This window comes from Urocitellus parryii, chromosome 6, assembly GCF_045843805.1.
Source record: "Urocitellus parryii isolate mUroPar1 chromosome 6, mUroPar1.hap1, whole genome shotgun sequence".
Taxonomy (NCBI): Eukaryota; Metazoa; Chordata; class Mammalia; order Rodentia; family Sciuridae; genus Urocitellus; species Urocitellus parryii.
In genome coordinates, this window is record NC_135536.1 from 170,804,918 (window position 1) to 170,821,127 (window position 16,210).

General features: G+C 39.2%; 1 protein-coding gene across 2 annotated transcripts in view; it reads right to left on the reverse strand.

Moving 5' to 3' along the window:
* Positions 1 to 15,791, reverse strand: part of LOC113197436 (attractin) — a 155,394-nt gene extending 139,603 nt beyond the window's left edge. For both annotated transcript variants that reach the window (XM_077799381.1, XM_077799382.1), the window contains exon 1: positions 15,327 to 15,791. In XM_077799381.1, the coding sequence (XP_077655507.1) occupies positions 15,327 to 15,730 (404 nt within the window). In that variant the 5' untranslated portion in view covers positions 15,731 to 15,791. The remainder of the gene's footprint in view (positions 1 to 15,326) is intronic.
* Positions 15,792 to 16,210: the final 419 nt, after the last annotated feature.

Sequence of the window (16,210 nt, forward strand, 5' to 3'; positions counted from 1 at the left end):
TTGCTAGACACAGCTAACATGCCCAGAAAGGTACCTAGGAAATTGGAAACACTGACTACTCCCAGAAAGAGAAAAAAGGAAGTTTCTCACCATATACCTTTCTGTACATTTTAACTATATTACATATTTTTTTAAATGTTTGTTTTTTGCAGTACTGATGATTAAACCCAGGGGCACCCCACCACTAAGCCACACACCCAGCACTTTTTATTCTTATTTATTTTGATAAAGAGTCTCAGTAAGTTTTCCAACCTAGCCTCAAATTTGCAACCCTCCTCTTGAGTAGCTGGAATTACAAGTGTGCGGGACCATGCCTACCTCAACCGCATCTTAGATCAAAAAAAAACAAGGAAAAGTTCTTAATAAACTTTTCATTTTGAAATACAATTTCAGACTTAAAGAAAAGTTGAAAAGATGATTTTGAGATTTGTCATATACCTTCACAAAGTTTCCCCTAATGCTAATATTTTAGATCACAATGGTACATTTGCCAGACCAAGAAACTAATATTGGTACATTTCTATTCCCTAAATTCCAAACCTTATTCAGAATTACATAATTTTTATGCTAATACACTTTTTGATTCAGGATAGCAAATGACATTTATTCATCACATCTCCTTAGTGTCTGTGAGAATTTTTCACAACCTTGACAGTTTTAAGTATTATCCAGTGTTTTGTAACATGTCCCTCAATAGGAGTTTGTTTGATGTTTTTCTCCTGATTAGAGTGGGGCTATGAGTTTTGGGAAAATACCACAAAGGTGACATTCCTTCCTAATCATATCATATCAGCAGGCACCTCATATCAACTTGTCATCATTGCAACATTAACCTTTTTTTCAAGGGATTTTTCAAGTAAGGTGGTGTTTAATAGGTTTCTCCACTATCTTACCCTTTTCTATATTCTCTCCTTGCATAAGAGTTACCAAACACAGTGGATACTTCAGGGAAGGTGAAGGAGAGAAATTAAGCTCCACTCCTGAAAAGTGGAGTATCTCCTTATATTATTCAAAATTCTTCAGTAAGGAAAACTAGTCTTTTTTCAACACTTATTTGACCAATCACTTATAGATAAAATATTTAAATGTGAAATAAAATGACAAGGTATTCAGTAGAAAAAAATCATTGCTGCACATATAATCTCAGGACTAACATCCAGAATATATGAAGAACGCATATAAACCAATTTTTTAAAAAAAGATAAATGACATAAAAGAAAAATGGGCAAAAGAAAAAGCAATACAAAAAAAAAGAAAATCAATGACCTCTAAACATGAAAAGTCACTAATCTTTGCTAGTAATAAAGGTAATGCAAAATCAAACAACTGTATGTCATTCCAAACCATCAGAATAACATGAAGAAACATAACTAGATCACCCAAATATGAGTGATGGGAATAAAACACTGGAACAATTTCTTTTAAGAACAATTTAGCACTATCTAAAATTTACATGCTTTGTCCCAGCAATTTTTTTAAATATTGTTTAGTTATCAATGGACTTTTATTTTATATATTTATATGTGGTGCCTCACACATGCAAGGCAAGCACTCTACCACTGAGCCACAGCCACAGCCCCTGTCCCAGCAATTTTACTCCAAGGGATATACCCCAAAGAATAGCCTTCAACTGACTTGGGTTAATATGTGAAAAGTTTTCAAGAAATACAAGGTCTGAATCACTAGAATTGAATAAATTTCTAAACAATATCTTCCACTCACTCTCTTTCCTAGAGTTAATCTGCCTGAGGAAAAGTACGTGATATTTCTGGTCTCTCCTCAGGAACTTATTGAAGACTTTCCACCTAGCAAAAGCAAAGGAATGGATTCAAACACTTGAGAGACAATACCATGACAAAATTTCTTCCATCTAGATATACTTATTTATTTTAATAAGGTTTCTCAGATTTGCATTTACTCCCACCCCACAAAAAGGAGAAAGATTTACGCAAACCCTGTCTCATTCTAGCAATAAGTTCCATCATCCACAGATTTTCTAGAAATACCATGCAACCATCCATCTCAGTAAGAAATGTTTTCCCACTAAAAATTTACCTATAGTGTTTAAAATTACTTATAAAAATGTATATTACATTTATAGGACTTTCTCCATGTATACAAAAATAACCACAGTAGATGGGTGCTGAGGCCCACACATAAAATTCTGGAAGGCTGAGGCAGAAGGATCATGAGGTCGAGGTCAGGCTGGGCAACTTAACAAGACCTTATCTCAAAATAAAAAATAAAAGGGATGGGGACGTAACTCCGTGGTAGAGCATCCTAGTCTGGCATAAATAAATAAATAACTATGGTAGGGGCTGGCATGCATGCGGCCCGGGTTCGATCCTCAGCACCACATACAAACAAAGATGTTGTGTCCGCCGAGAACTAAAAATAAATATTAAAAATTCTCTCTCTCTCTCTCTCTCTCTCTCTCTCTCTCTCTCTTTAAATAAATAAATAAATAACTATGGTAATTGGTTAATCCAAAAGAAAATCTTCAACACATAGAGTCTAATTTTCACAGGAAAATTTTTCATTTGCATGTAAACCCTTGTATTAGAGAAGTATGATAGGATGCTCAATAAACTATCTTCAAGGGGCTGGGGCTGTAACTCAGTGGCAGAATGCTTGCCTAGTATTATGAGGCACTGGTTCAATCCTCAGCACCACATAAAAAATAAATTAATAAGCAAAGACATTGTGTGTCCCTCTACAAGTAGAAAAAAATTCAAAAAATAAACTATCTTTAAGCATAGAAATATATTAGAATAAAATTCTATGGGGGGATATTATACACAAACACACATACTAGGACATGTAAAACAAGTGAAATCTGAATAAAGTTGATGGAGTACATCAATTTATGACTGTAATCTTGAACTATAGTAATGCAAGATGTTACCACTGAGGGCTGGGGATGTGGCTCAAGCGGTAGCACGCTCGCCTGGCATGTGTGCGGCCTGGGTTCAATCCTTAGCACCACATACAAAGATGATGTGTCCGCCAAAAACTAAAAAATAAATGTTAAAATTCTCTCTCTCTCTCTCTCTCTCTCTCTCTCTCTGTCTCTCTCTCTCTCTCTCTCAAAAAAAAAAAAAAGATGTTACCACTGAGGGAAATGGATGAAAGGTACAGAAGTTCTCTGCATTACTTCTTACATCTGTATGCAAATCTATAACTATCACAAAATTAAACATTTTTAACTATGTGGGAAGATTTTAAAACTTATTACAAAGCTACAATAATCAATACATGGTGATTCTGACAAAACAAGTAACATACAGGTCAATGGACTATAACTGAGAGTCCAGAACAAAACCTATATATATCTAGAATCAATAGTTTTTTGACAAGAGCCAAGATCATTCAATAATAGGGAAACAATAGTCTCTTCTGCAAATGATTCTGGAACTACTGAATAGCCACATGTGAAAGAAGAAAGTTGGACCTCATATTGTGTATTAACTTAAAATGAATCTAAGATCTATATTTAAGAGCTGAACCTAGAAAGTCTTGAAAATGTACATATAAATCATCTGGACTTTTACATGGTATCCAAAACAATGAGACAGAATTGATAATCCCGCGGGAGTTACAATGAAAACAAGAATGTAACAGGGAAAAGGAACCCATACAAAAATTGCTAAAGATGCCCTTACTCTTGTATTTTTAAATTAATGAAAATGGTTATCAAACTGCTATGAAATTCAGATTCCACTCAATGCATTTTTTAAAAAAATAATATTATGGGATTTTTTTAGTAACTCTATAATACACAGAAATTCTATCCTTGCAATCATATAAATCCATTTTTTGAAACATAATATATGTCAATGACATGTCAACCTAAAACCAGCAAGGAAATAATTTTTGAAATATGTATGCACCTGTAGTCCCAGCTACTAGGGAGGCTAAGGCAGGAAGATCAGATCACTTGAGCCCAGGAATTTGCAGTCAAACGGGCAACATAATGAGACCACACCTCCAAAAGAAGATAACAAAAAAGTTATTTTGAAGGTGCTTCAAAAGTTTGAAAATCACTGCCCTCCAGCAAAATAAAACACAGGTAAATGAATAAATATGTAAGGAAGGTTAATTGTAGCATTATTTGGGACAGCAAAAGTTTGAAAAATCCTAAATACCCATCAGCAGCAGAATGGGTAAATAAATTGGAATTCTTCTGTAAAGATTATAGAACATATAACTATCAATCAACTCGAGTACATTTATCAACAAAAATATTATTAGATTTAAAAAAAATAAACACACAGCCCAGGTGCTATGGTGCACACCTGCAATCCCAGCATCTCAGGAGGCTGAGACAGGAGAATCATGAGTTCAAATCCAGCCTCAGCCAACAGCAAGGTGCTAAGCAACTCAGTGAAAATAGTCCTCAGGATGTGGCTCAATGGTCGAGTGCCCGTTCAATCCCCGGTACCAAAAAAATAAAATAAAATAAACAAACACACGAAAGGCATGTTTTAGTTTGTAGTAATGAATGAACCCAGTAGAACTCTACCACTAAGCTATACACCAAGCCCTTTTTTGTTGTTGTTTGTTTTTTAGTTTTAAAAAAGGGTTTCACTAACTTGCCAAAACTGGTGTCAAACTTGCATTTCTCCTGCTTCAGCCTCCCCAGGGCTTACAGTCCTATACCATCAAAATTTTAAAATCATTTAATCTTGAAAACAAGACTTTATGTGAGTAGAAAGGGGTGTGTGTGTGTGTGTGTGTGTGTGTGTGTGTGTGTGTGTGTGTGTGTTTTCACACAGTGAAAGTAGAAACATGCAAGGGAGATAACAAACATTAATTTCACCATACTAGTTACCTCTGGAGAGAAAGCAAGGTGAACAGAATTAGAGAGGGGTAACATGAGGACTTAGATTAGTATCTGTAATATTTTATTACTCACATCAATGTGAAGGAAATTAAGCAAAGCTAGGTGGCAGATACACAGATGTTCATTTATTATTCTTTGCATCTCTTCCATATGCTTGAAATATTAAATATTAAACAGAAGTAAAAGTGGGGCTGTGGTTGTGGCTCAGCAGTAGAGAGCTCGCCTACACATGCAAGGTGCTGGGTTTGATCCTCAGCACCACATAAAAAAAAAAAAAAAAAAGGATAAATAAGGGCTGGGGTTGTGGCTCAGTGGTAGAGCACTAGCCCAGCACGTGTGAGGCACTGGGTTCGATCCTCAGCATCATGTAAAAATGAAATAAAGATATTGTGTGTCCACCTACAACTAAAAAATAAATACTTTAAAAAAAGGATAAATAAAATAAAGGTATTGTGTCCAACTACAACTAAAAAATATTTTTAAAAAAGAGGTCAAAGTAAGCTCAGTACCACATAAAAATAAACAATAGGCATGCTATCCATTTACACTACAGTTTTTTTTTTATTTTTAATTTTTTTAGTTGTAGATGGACACAATACCTTTTTTTTTTTTAAACTCCAAGGGAGATGATTGACTCTTTTATTTTTATTTTTTTTTAGAGAGAGTGAGAGAGGAGAGAGAGAGAATCTTTAATATTTATTTTTTAGTTCTCGGCGGACACAACATCTTTGTTGGTATGTGGTGCTGAGGATCGAACCCGGGCCGCACACATGCCAGGCGAGCACGTTACCGCTTGAGCCACATCCCCAGCCCCCACAATACCTTTATTTGTTTATTTTTATGTGGTGCCAGGGATCGAACTCAGTGCCTCACATATGCTAGGCAAGTGCTCTGCCCCCTGAGCCACAACTCCAGCCCCCTGAAAAAAAAATTTTTAATATTTATTTTTTTAGTTATAGATGGACATAACACAATACCTTTATTTTTATGTGGTGCTGAGGATCAAACCCGGGGCCCCACCCGTGCTAGGCGAGCGCTCTCAGGCTGAGCCACAATCTCAGCCCCTAAAAAAAATTTTTTAATAATAATAATAAAGGATCAGTTTGGAAGCTAAGAGATAAAAAAAAAAGGAAAATGGAAAGAAGAAAGTAACAAAATAGTAAAATAGTATATAGTCTATAGAAGGGAATCATTTTTGCCAAAATCCATTTGGGAAATCCCATAAAATGGTAGAGTATTATTTAAGTGAAAGACAAGTTACATATAGGTTAGTGGCAGCTGGGTGTGATGGTACATTCCAGTAATCTCTGTGACTCAAAATAAAATAAAAAACAAAAACGGCTGGGGAAGTACTCAATGGTAAAGCACCCATGGGGTACCACCAAAAAAAAAAAAAAATGGTTAATGGCTGATAAATTTTCAGACAAAATTATTTTAAAACGTACAACTACAGGGGCTGGGGTTGTGTGGTTCAGGGATAGAGCGCTCGCCTAGCCAGTGCAAGGCGCTAGATTCTGGCATGATGGCACAAGTCTGTAATCCCAGCAAATTGGGAGACTGAGGCAAGAGATTCACAAATTCAAAGCCAGCCTTAGCAGTTTACTGAGGCCCTCAGCAACTTGGCAAGACCCCATCTCAAAATAAAAAATAAAAAGGGCCTGGGATGGGGCGCTGGCATTGTAGCTCAGTATTGGAGCATTTGCCTAGGATGTGTGAGGCCCTGAGTTCAATTCTCAGCACCAAATATAAATAAATAAAATAAAAGTCTGTGGACAACTAAAAAAAAATATTTAAAAAAAAAAAAGGCTGGAGATACAGCTAGTAGTCTGGCACCTGGATTCAATCCCTTGTACAAAAAAAAAAAAAAAAAGTGCAACTATGGTTTTTCATTTCAGTTTGGGAAACAGGATTGTGTTAAAAAGAAAAAACAATGTAAAATTTCTATTCGATCACAGAACTAGGTGCCTACTTTGACATTTAATTCTCAAGATAAAGACAACCTACATATGTATTTAATCACTTAGTCATATTTAATAAAATTTTGTTTTGTTCATAAACATACTCTACTTCTCCATTCACACACACTTTTTTTTTGGCGGGGGGGGGGGGGGGGGGCAATGCTGAGGATTGAACATTGAGGATTGATCTCATACATGCCAGGCAAATGCTCTATCACTACAGGCCTTTATATTTATTTGTACGTACTCTGCTACATTGTAGCAAATAAAAAGTATTTGCCTATCTTGGAAACCTTTCACATAGGTAAAATTTGTGATAATTTGTTATAGTAGCCAGAGCTGAGTAATCCTAGTGAGCTATCTTCCTCCATGTGTCAGGAACTATTTTATTGTAAGTAACAGAATATCAACTTGTCAGGAACGATTTTATTATAAGTAACAGAATATCAACCTGAACAGGAAAAAATATGGACTGTGGTACCTCACAAACCTAAGGAGTACATCTTTAAGCAAAGCTTGATCCAGAGATTCAGAAAGTCATCAAGTTTCTAGCTCCATTTTCTCTGCCATCCTACCTCTTCTTGAAGTGCTCTGATCACAGGTAGATTCCTCTTTGAACAGCAATACTACCTATAATAATTCTAGACCTTTCAGCATCAACACACAAAAAAAGATGTTGAATTTTCTGCTTCATAAATACAGGCAGCAAGAAGTCCCCAGCAAAAGTCCTGAGATTCTCTCTGATTGATTCAGCTTAAATAATAGGTCTATCTCAAAACAATCACTACAGGCAGAAACTGGAATGCCTTGATGGTTCACTTCAGGCAAGGATGCACTATGAAGTTGAAGGTAGTCTCACCCTCTACCACTGTACCCCTCACAAGTTTTGCTCCAATCATGTCCATTGATGTTTCAGTTCTCTAAATGTTATGGGTTGACTCCCCAAAAGATATCTTGAAGTCCTAGCCCTGGGTACCTGTGAATAGGACCTTTTTTATTAACTGGGGATTTTGGCAGATACAATCAGGTTAGTATTAGGTCATACATGTATGTCAATATGACCGGTGACCTAAAAGAAAAGACCCATAGGGAGACTGCCATGTGAAATCGAATGAATGGTGGCAGAGATTAAAGTTCACCTACAAGCCAACAAATGTCAAGGATTAATGGTAACTCCAGAAGCTAAGAGAATGGCATGCTTCAGATTCTCCCTTAGAGTCTTTACAGATAACAGAGCCCTACATTTACCTTAATTTCAGGCATGTAGTTTCCAGAATTGAGAAAATCAATTTATGTTGTTATAAGCCATCAGTACCCTTGTTATAACAATCCTAGGAAATTAATATACTAGACTTTTGTCTTCACATGAACTCTTCATTCCTTCGGGAATGCCTTTCTCCCTCAGAGTCTATTCATAGAAAACTTCTGAGATCTACACAGAAGTTCTCTCTTCTGTGATACCTTCCAACAAAGCCCCCAAGACTTTTCATCACATACATACTAGTCTAGCACCACTTATTACCTGTATTTTTATCATGAAATTCTAATTGCCTATGCACATATATTCCTTTCAGAATTATCAGCTCTCTGAGGGGAGAACAAGACCTAATTTTTACTCACCTTCATATCCTCAAGGCAGGGTCTAGTACCTAACACTTAATAATCATTTAGAAGACATTTATGAATTGAACAGGTTGATGATTCACAGCAAAAAAAGGCTAATGGCTATAATTGGGAGAACTGCCTATTCTAGATTATAGAGAACTGAAGATGGGGTTTGGAATGTAGAACCTAGGACAGAGAAAAAAGAAAGAATGCAGGGATGGTGAGAACAGAGAATGTTGAATTTAGCAAAGAGGCAGAAAAACTACAAAGTTAAAGGATTTGATTAGGGCAAACGGGATGTGTGTAATGGAGTGGGAATCTTCTGCTAAGATTCATTTCATGGTAATAAGAGAATTTTTTTTTAGTTATAGTTGGACACAATGTCTTTAATTTATTTATTCATTTTTATGTGGTGCTGAGGATTGAATCCAGGGCCTCACCTGTGCTAAACGAGTGCTCTACCACTGAGCCACAACCCCAGCCCTAAGAGGAGTTTTTAAAAGAAAGGTTTCTACTGGGCATAGTGGCACACTCTTGTGATCCCAGTGACTCAGGAGGCTGAGGGAGGAGGATCACAAGTTCACAGCCTGGGCAATTTAGCAAGACCCTGTCTCAAAATAAAAATTAAGGGCTGGGGTGGTTCAGTAGCAGAGCACTCACCTAGCACATGTGAAGCATTGGGTTGGCTCCTCAAAACATAAAAATAAATAAACAAAATAAAGGGATTGTGTCCATCTAGAACTAAAAGAAAATAAAAAAATAAAATAAAAAGTGCTGGGGATGTAGCTCAGTAGTAAAGTATCCGTGGGTTCAAGCCCCTGTACCACCAGAACAACAACAAAAAAAAGGAAAAAAAGTTTCTGAGCAAAATAGTGACTTTTTTAATATTTATTTTTTAGTTTTTTAGGTGCACACAATATCTTTATTTTATTTTTATGTGGTGCTGAGGATCGAACCCAATGCCAGGCGAGTGCGCTACCACTTGAGCCACATCCTCAGCCCCAAAATAGTGACACTTTTTGAGAGAGATTTACAAGACAAAGTGTGGAATGGAATCTACAGGTATAAGAAACCACGTAGATTGCAACTGAGGCAGGTCAGCAAAGGCGTAAAAGTCCAGGTAAAGTAGGCAGCAAGAGGAATGGAAAGGAGGAAACTTACAAGAGTTTCAAGAGAATAAACAGGTAGAAAGAGCCAAGGCTTGCTCATAACTTTAAGCTTTGGTTAACTAAAATAGGATTTGCCACTGAAATACAAGAGTGCAAAGGAAGAGACTATTATTTCCAATGAGGTTAAGAAACCTCACATGAGACATGGTTCAATATGAATTGACAGCAAAATATCCCAAGAAAGATGCCAAGGCAAGCAATAGAAGACAAGACAGAGAAGTTCAGGAGAAATATGATGATGAAACTCATATACAGCAGTTATATGGGTACAGATGACTTTTTAAAGGGTCATAAGAAATATGCTGTAGAATTTCATTCCTTCATTGAACAAACATTTATTAAGCACCTGTAGTCTAAACACTATTCCAAGCTCTGAAAATATAACACTGGAAAAAATGGTTAAAAATCCCTGACCTCGAGGAATTTAAGAGTCTCCTGGGAGAAATAGGCAACACTTAGTAACCACAATGAGGGAAAAATTTTATCTTTTTCTTCAAATTTCACTTCCAAAATTTTCATTTCACTAGTTAGAAAGGTACTTATACCCTCAGACCAGCAGCAGACAGATTTAAGCAAATTAAGATTTTTTTTGTGCTATCTTTCCTAATGTAAAAAATCTATTTTCCTTTCTTTGTTTTTCAGACTGTTAGAATTAGGTCAACCCTTCCAAAGAGCGCTCATAAAGGGTGACTGGATTCAGGAAAAAAATGAAAGGCCAAATGGTACAGCATGGACAACGGGTTTGGGAATTAGATAAGATCTAAGTTCAAATTCCAATTTTGCACAAGTCGTTTGTCCTTGGGCAAGTTCTTCACTATCTTCAAGCTTCTGGCTAGGAGTGAAGCTCAGTGGTAGTATATTTGCCTAGCAATGCACAAAGCCATGGATTCTATCCTCAACACCAAAAAATAATAATAATACAACCTTCAGTTTACTTATCAATGAAATGGGAATCACTTCACTCTAATGATTAGAGGAGGTAAATTAAAAAAATAAAAAAAAACACTTGGCATAATGCCTGGGGAAAAATGAGAAATGCTAGAAAAATGATAGAAGCTGCTACTGTGATCAGCACTACTACTATTACTGCATGTGAAGATTACAAAATGGATGCCCAATAAATGCTTCCTTTTTCTTCTACAGAAGGTATATCTTAACAGCATGGGTACTGAAAAGGTCCTAATTCACTAGATTTATTCTCTCCCATCCTTACAAAAGTTTTACACAGCAGGAACTTTTTTAAAAATTAAATGCATATTAATTTCACTTAATTTTCATTAATCTTATTAATATACTTAATGCCTTTACTTTTAACGTAATGGAGTGTACTTATCATCTACAGGAAATTTTTTTTTGACTTGTAGATGGACACAATACCTTTATTTTGTTTATTTAGTTTTTTTAAATATGGTACTGGGGATCGAACCCAGTGCCTTAAGCATGCTAGGCAAGCACTCTACCACTGAGCCACAACCCCAACCCCCACAGGAAATTTTTGATGGTGATACCACAAGTAGAAAAAAATGGCCACTAATTTATGAAGACTCACATAAAAATGAAAGTGGTTACTGCCTTAGAAATCACTCACCAAAGATTCTATATTTATTTTTATGAAATTAACATTATTAACCTTGTCCTCTATAATATTCTTTTTTCTTTTTTGTGGACTGGAGATTAAACCCAGGGGCACTTTACCACTGAGTACCTCCCCACTCTTTTTTATTTCTTTAATTTTGATACAGGGTCTCACTAAGTTGCTTACAGACTAGCCTTGAATTTGTGCCATAGCTTTAGCCTACCAAGCCCCTGGGATTACAGGCATGTGCCACCATTAATTACCCAGGTGTAATTAATCATTTCCATATCTTTCTTTTTTCTTTTTTCCTTTTTTTAAATTTATTTATCTATTTTTTATACCTTTATTTATTTATTTTTATGTAGCACTGAGGATCGAACCTAGGGCCCCGCACATGCTTGGCAAGTGCTCTACAACTGAGCCACAACCCCAGCCCCCATAGCATCTTTCATTTGGGAAAAAAAATTAAGAGACTGATCACAATCATACAATAATTCAAATTTTATACAACATACTCAAGACTTTGAGGATTAAATGGTACTTGTGTATATAAAAATTGATGGCCAAGGTGCTAGCACACACTATATGCTCACTGATAATTTTAGTGAAATCTAATCGTTTTATTATCCTACATTCCTTTCAGTTGATGAAAAATAGCAATAACAACAGAGTATTTACAAAATAAAAAGCTTAAAGAACACACCCTGACTTGATGCTATTCTAAACCAGAAAGGTATTATTTAAAATCTTTTAGTTTAATAACAAAAAGATTTGTAAGTTAAATCAAGACAGATAACATTCTAATCCAAACCAACATTTAATTCTTCTCCCCCAAAAAATCTTAATCCCAAAGTTTTTATAAAAGACTAAAAACATAACTTCCTCCTACTTTCATCTTTAAAAATGAAAATTCCAGAAGGCACTTAATATAATGGTATCATCAGGATCAGTCATAATTGTTTGCCCACAAAAGAGCACTGACATCATCAGTTAGTATCTGCTCAGAGTATCCTCAATAGCTAGAAGAGCCCCTTGACTTACATGTGATATCATATGAGGGTGTCAAGAATGTCTGTTCCAGCAGGTGCGCAGTGTCGCACACCTACAATCCCAGCAGTAGGGGAGGCTGAGGCAGAAGGACTGAGTTCAAAGCCAGTCTCAGCAAAAGCAAGGTGCTAAGTACCTCAGTGAGGCCCTGTCTCTAAATAAAATACAAAAAAGAGCTGGGGATGTGGTTCAGTGGTCAAGTGCCCAGGAGTTCAATCCCTGGTACTAAAAAAAAAAAAAAAAAAAAAGAGTGTCTGTTCCCCATTATAAGAGGCTCTTCTCTAATCCTCTGGTCTGTCCATGTAGACACTAGGCAAGTCTTAACTCCCTGATATTATCCCGCATAAGTAGATGACTCCAACACTTAATGTGTGCCATGTACATACCTGGGACCACCCCAAAAACTCAGTATGTACAAATTCAACTTAGATTAGCTTTTCCTGGGTCCCAAGGTCTGTTAATAATATCACTGAATCACTCAAGGTAGAATCTAGTTTTTTTCCCCTCACTATAATCCGCCTCCTTCCCAAGAGCAAACCAGTTTCAAAGAAAGACCTGTTCATTCTACCTCTGCAACACCACACAGCATCTAGCCCTGCCTTTATTCAGACTGCCTACCTCAGACTCTCATTACTGATGCCCTGACTCATGCTAACAAACCCCACTTAGAAACCCATTTGGACCCTCATGCCCAGTAAGTCCATCTACTCTGAAAATTACAGATGCACTGACTTTGCTACAAATGCCCTTTCTCACTCTGGGGGTCCCACTGCCCACTACAATGGCCCAGATTTTCAGAACATTAAGGACCTTCATTGGACTCAATCAACCATTCACTTGATCTTGGAACTTCCTCAAATTCAGAATGCTCTGGCCTCACCTATTCCTGCTATTCCTGCTCTAACTATAATCTAATAGCCTTAACATCATGAAAATAAGAGTGAACTATGCCATCACACTGTTCTTGGGTTAAAAGTCAAAATTCTCAATCTGACCAAAAGGTCTCCACTATACTTGGACCACCAGTCTGTCCAGTCTTGTCATGCTCCCCTCTGCTCTCTCTGCTCCAGTCATCTTGCCACCTTGCCATGATCCCACTCATCCCCAAGTCTCTGGACATGATGGCCTCTAAGCACCCCACCCTTCAGGTAGTAGGACCATCTTACTCTTCAGATCTCAACTCATTTACCCAGTGACTAACCTCACCCCATTCCAAACTAAGTCAAGTCCTCTGTCCCCTGCTCTTTACCTCCACAGCCTTAAAAAAAATTACTATAGATTGTTGGATTTTTTTATTCCCAAACTGGAAGGAAGGTAAGCTCCTTAAGAACAGAACTTTGTCTTGTTTACCACTATATCTCACAACTAAAAAAGAGGAGTCAACAAGCACAGTGGCACATGCCTATAACCCCAGCTATTCTGATGACTGAGGGAAGATGATCAGAAAAATTCAAGGCTAGTTTTGATGACTTAGTGAGAATCTGTCCCAAAATAAAAAACAAAAAGGGCTGGGAATGTACTTCAGTTGTACAATCCCCAGTATAAGAAAGAAAGAAAGAGAGAGAAAGAACTATCAAACCTGAGGAACTCTCAACAAATATATATAGATTAACAATTCATAAATCAGAACATCCTAAATATGTTACAAGACTAGCCCACTATACACTGGTCCTGAAGACACTTGGTTTCTCCACATATAAAACTAAAGAGTTCATCTGCTCAATATTCTCAAGAGTTCCCTAGAAGATCTATAATTTTATTATTCCAAAGTTCTCCCTCACAACTCTGTTCTACAGAGGCACCAGCAAATCTTGCCTCCAGAACTCATCTTCATCCTTCCTTCAATCTGGGATTTTTTCCTCCCAGTTCCCATTTCCAAATCCTACTTAGCCTCAAATGCTCAAATCCAATGTTACCTCCTCCTCCAAGTCTTTCTTCCTTGCAGGCCCCAGCTACTCACAAACCCTCCAACTCTGAATTTTCACAGGTTCTCCAGTGCCTCATTCAGGTCTCAGATCAAATGGCACTTCAAATGACTGGCTGGTTATAATTCTCTATCAGATCAACCTGTTTTTATTTTGATAACTATAGTCACTACTAGCTAGAATTATATTGTCATTTCTTTCACTTATTTCTTAACTGCTTGTCACCCACACAAGAAAAGAGGATCCTTGAAAGCAGGACCCTATCTGTCTTGTTCACCACATTCCACCACTCCCTCAAGTCAGATGCAGGAGGTATTCAGAAAATATCTGCCTAAATCTTGAATGACTCTGTGTTTCTTGTGACTAGAGTTTTGTGTACATATCTTCCTCTTGCTGTATTCCAAACTCCTGTGGACTAGGCCAAAGTCTGGCTAATCTATTTATGTGTAGTATCCAGAAATCCTTGCACAACTGAAGCAAATAATACACAACTGCTAATCAATTAATGAGTGATCTGTCCAAAGGATACTGCCCCAAACCAAGCCAACTCAGAACTCCATATGCACAGATACCAGGGCAAACAGGAAGGGTTTTCCAATTCCTCTCCAGGACAGAACCTGCTCTGTATTTCACTAGCCAGTGAGCTTCTAAAGGCTAGCTTTCTCACTTTCCTTTAGCCAACAACCACCTGGTGTTCTATCCCTAAAATCTCTCACGCCTACCCTTTCCTTTATATCTCCACCAAAAAAAAATCACTTCCAGGGCCCTGCTTCTTCAGAACATCCCAGACCTTCTACATTTGGGGAACTCATTAGGATCTAGGGCAAAGGGGGATATTAAAATGAAGTGTTTGGTAAGAACTGGCTGGCTCACCTTTTTCTTGATAACCTCCTTTATCCGAAATAGGCCCAGTTTCTGAAAGTGGTTTTGACAGTTTTTAGAATCCAAAGCATTCTTCTAATTTAGCACCCAAATACCTTTGGGATACCCTCACTCCTGCCTCGCACCTTTTCACCTTCTGCCACAGGAAACCCCCAAGCCAGAGATGGTGATCTCCCCAGAAGCAAATGGCCATCAAATAGAGTGGGGCAACCCTTCTCTCCCCACTTTCTGTCCCGCATTCGCTTCTAAGTCAGAACTGTCTCAAGCACCCCTCACCCCAGCCTCCCCCTGGCGCGACCCTCCAACACCACCCCCACTCACCTGAAGCGGCCCCCGCAGTGCTGGCATTGCTCGCCCACCCAGCCGGTGGGACAGACGCACTGGCCAGTGCCAGGGTTGCAGCGGCCGCCGTTGACACAGGGCCGGTCACATTCCTTGGCCTCTGCTGCGGCTGAGCCCGACACTGCCGCGGCCGCCGCTGCGGCCTCGGCCTCCCAGGGCAGCAGTAGCAGCAGCAGTAGAGGCGGGAGCACCAGCAGCAGCAGCAGCGGCGGTAGTGACGGCGACAGCAGCCCAGGGAGACGCAGCCTGGCCCCCGGTCCCGGCCTCCCAGCCCCGGTCACGTCCCAGTCCCAATGCCGCCCGCCCTTCCAGCCAGAAGGCGCTGTCGTCGCCGCCGTCTTCCTCCTCAGCCTCGCCTCAGTCGCCGCCGCGGCCGCCACCATCTTCCCGGGGCTGAGACGGCGCCCCGCGAACACATACACTCACACACCGCACGGCCGGCTCCGCTTCGCCTGGCCCTGCGGGGCGGGGCTGTGCGGACGGTGGCTCGGGCGGCCAATCCAAAGGGAGGGACCAGAGCCGCGCTGTAGGCGGGGCTAATGTGCGTGCGTGCGTGCGTGGGCGGGGTGCGCAAGCGGAGGTCCTGGAGCGAGCGCTGTAGGTCCTAGAGCGAAACGCAGGTCTACGTCCACCCCAGGGTTGGAGGCGCGAGATCCTCACTTCCCAACCGAGTGGCCCCAGCGCTCTACTTTTCCGCCCTTCTCACCGGGTGGTGGCTGCGGCGGCGGGGGGGGGGGGGGGGGGGTAAGAGCTACAAAGTCCCTAGTGGTGGACTATGTAGCCGCGCCGGCCGCCTGGAGTATTATCCTCTTGAATGCCCGGGGCCCATCAGCGCTCTGCCCCGACCCCTGCGCCAGGCGAAA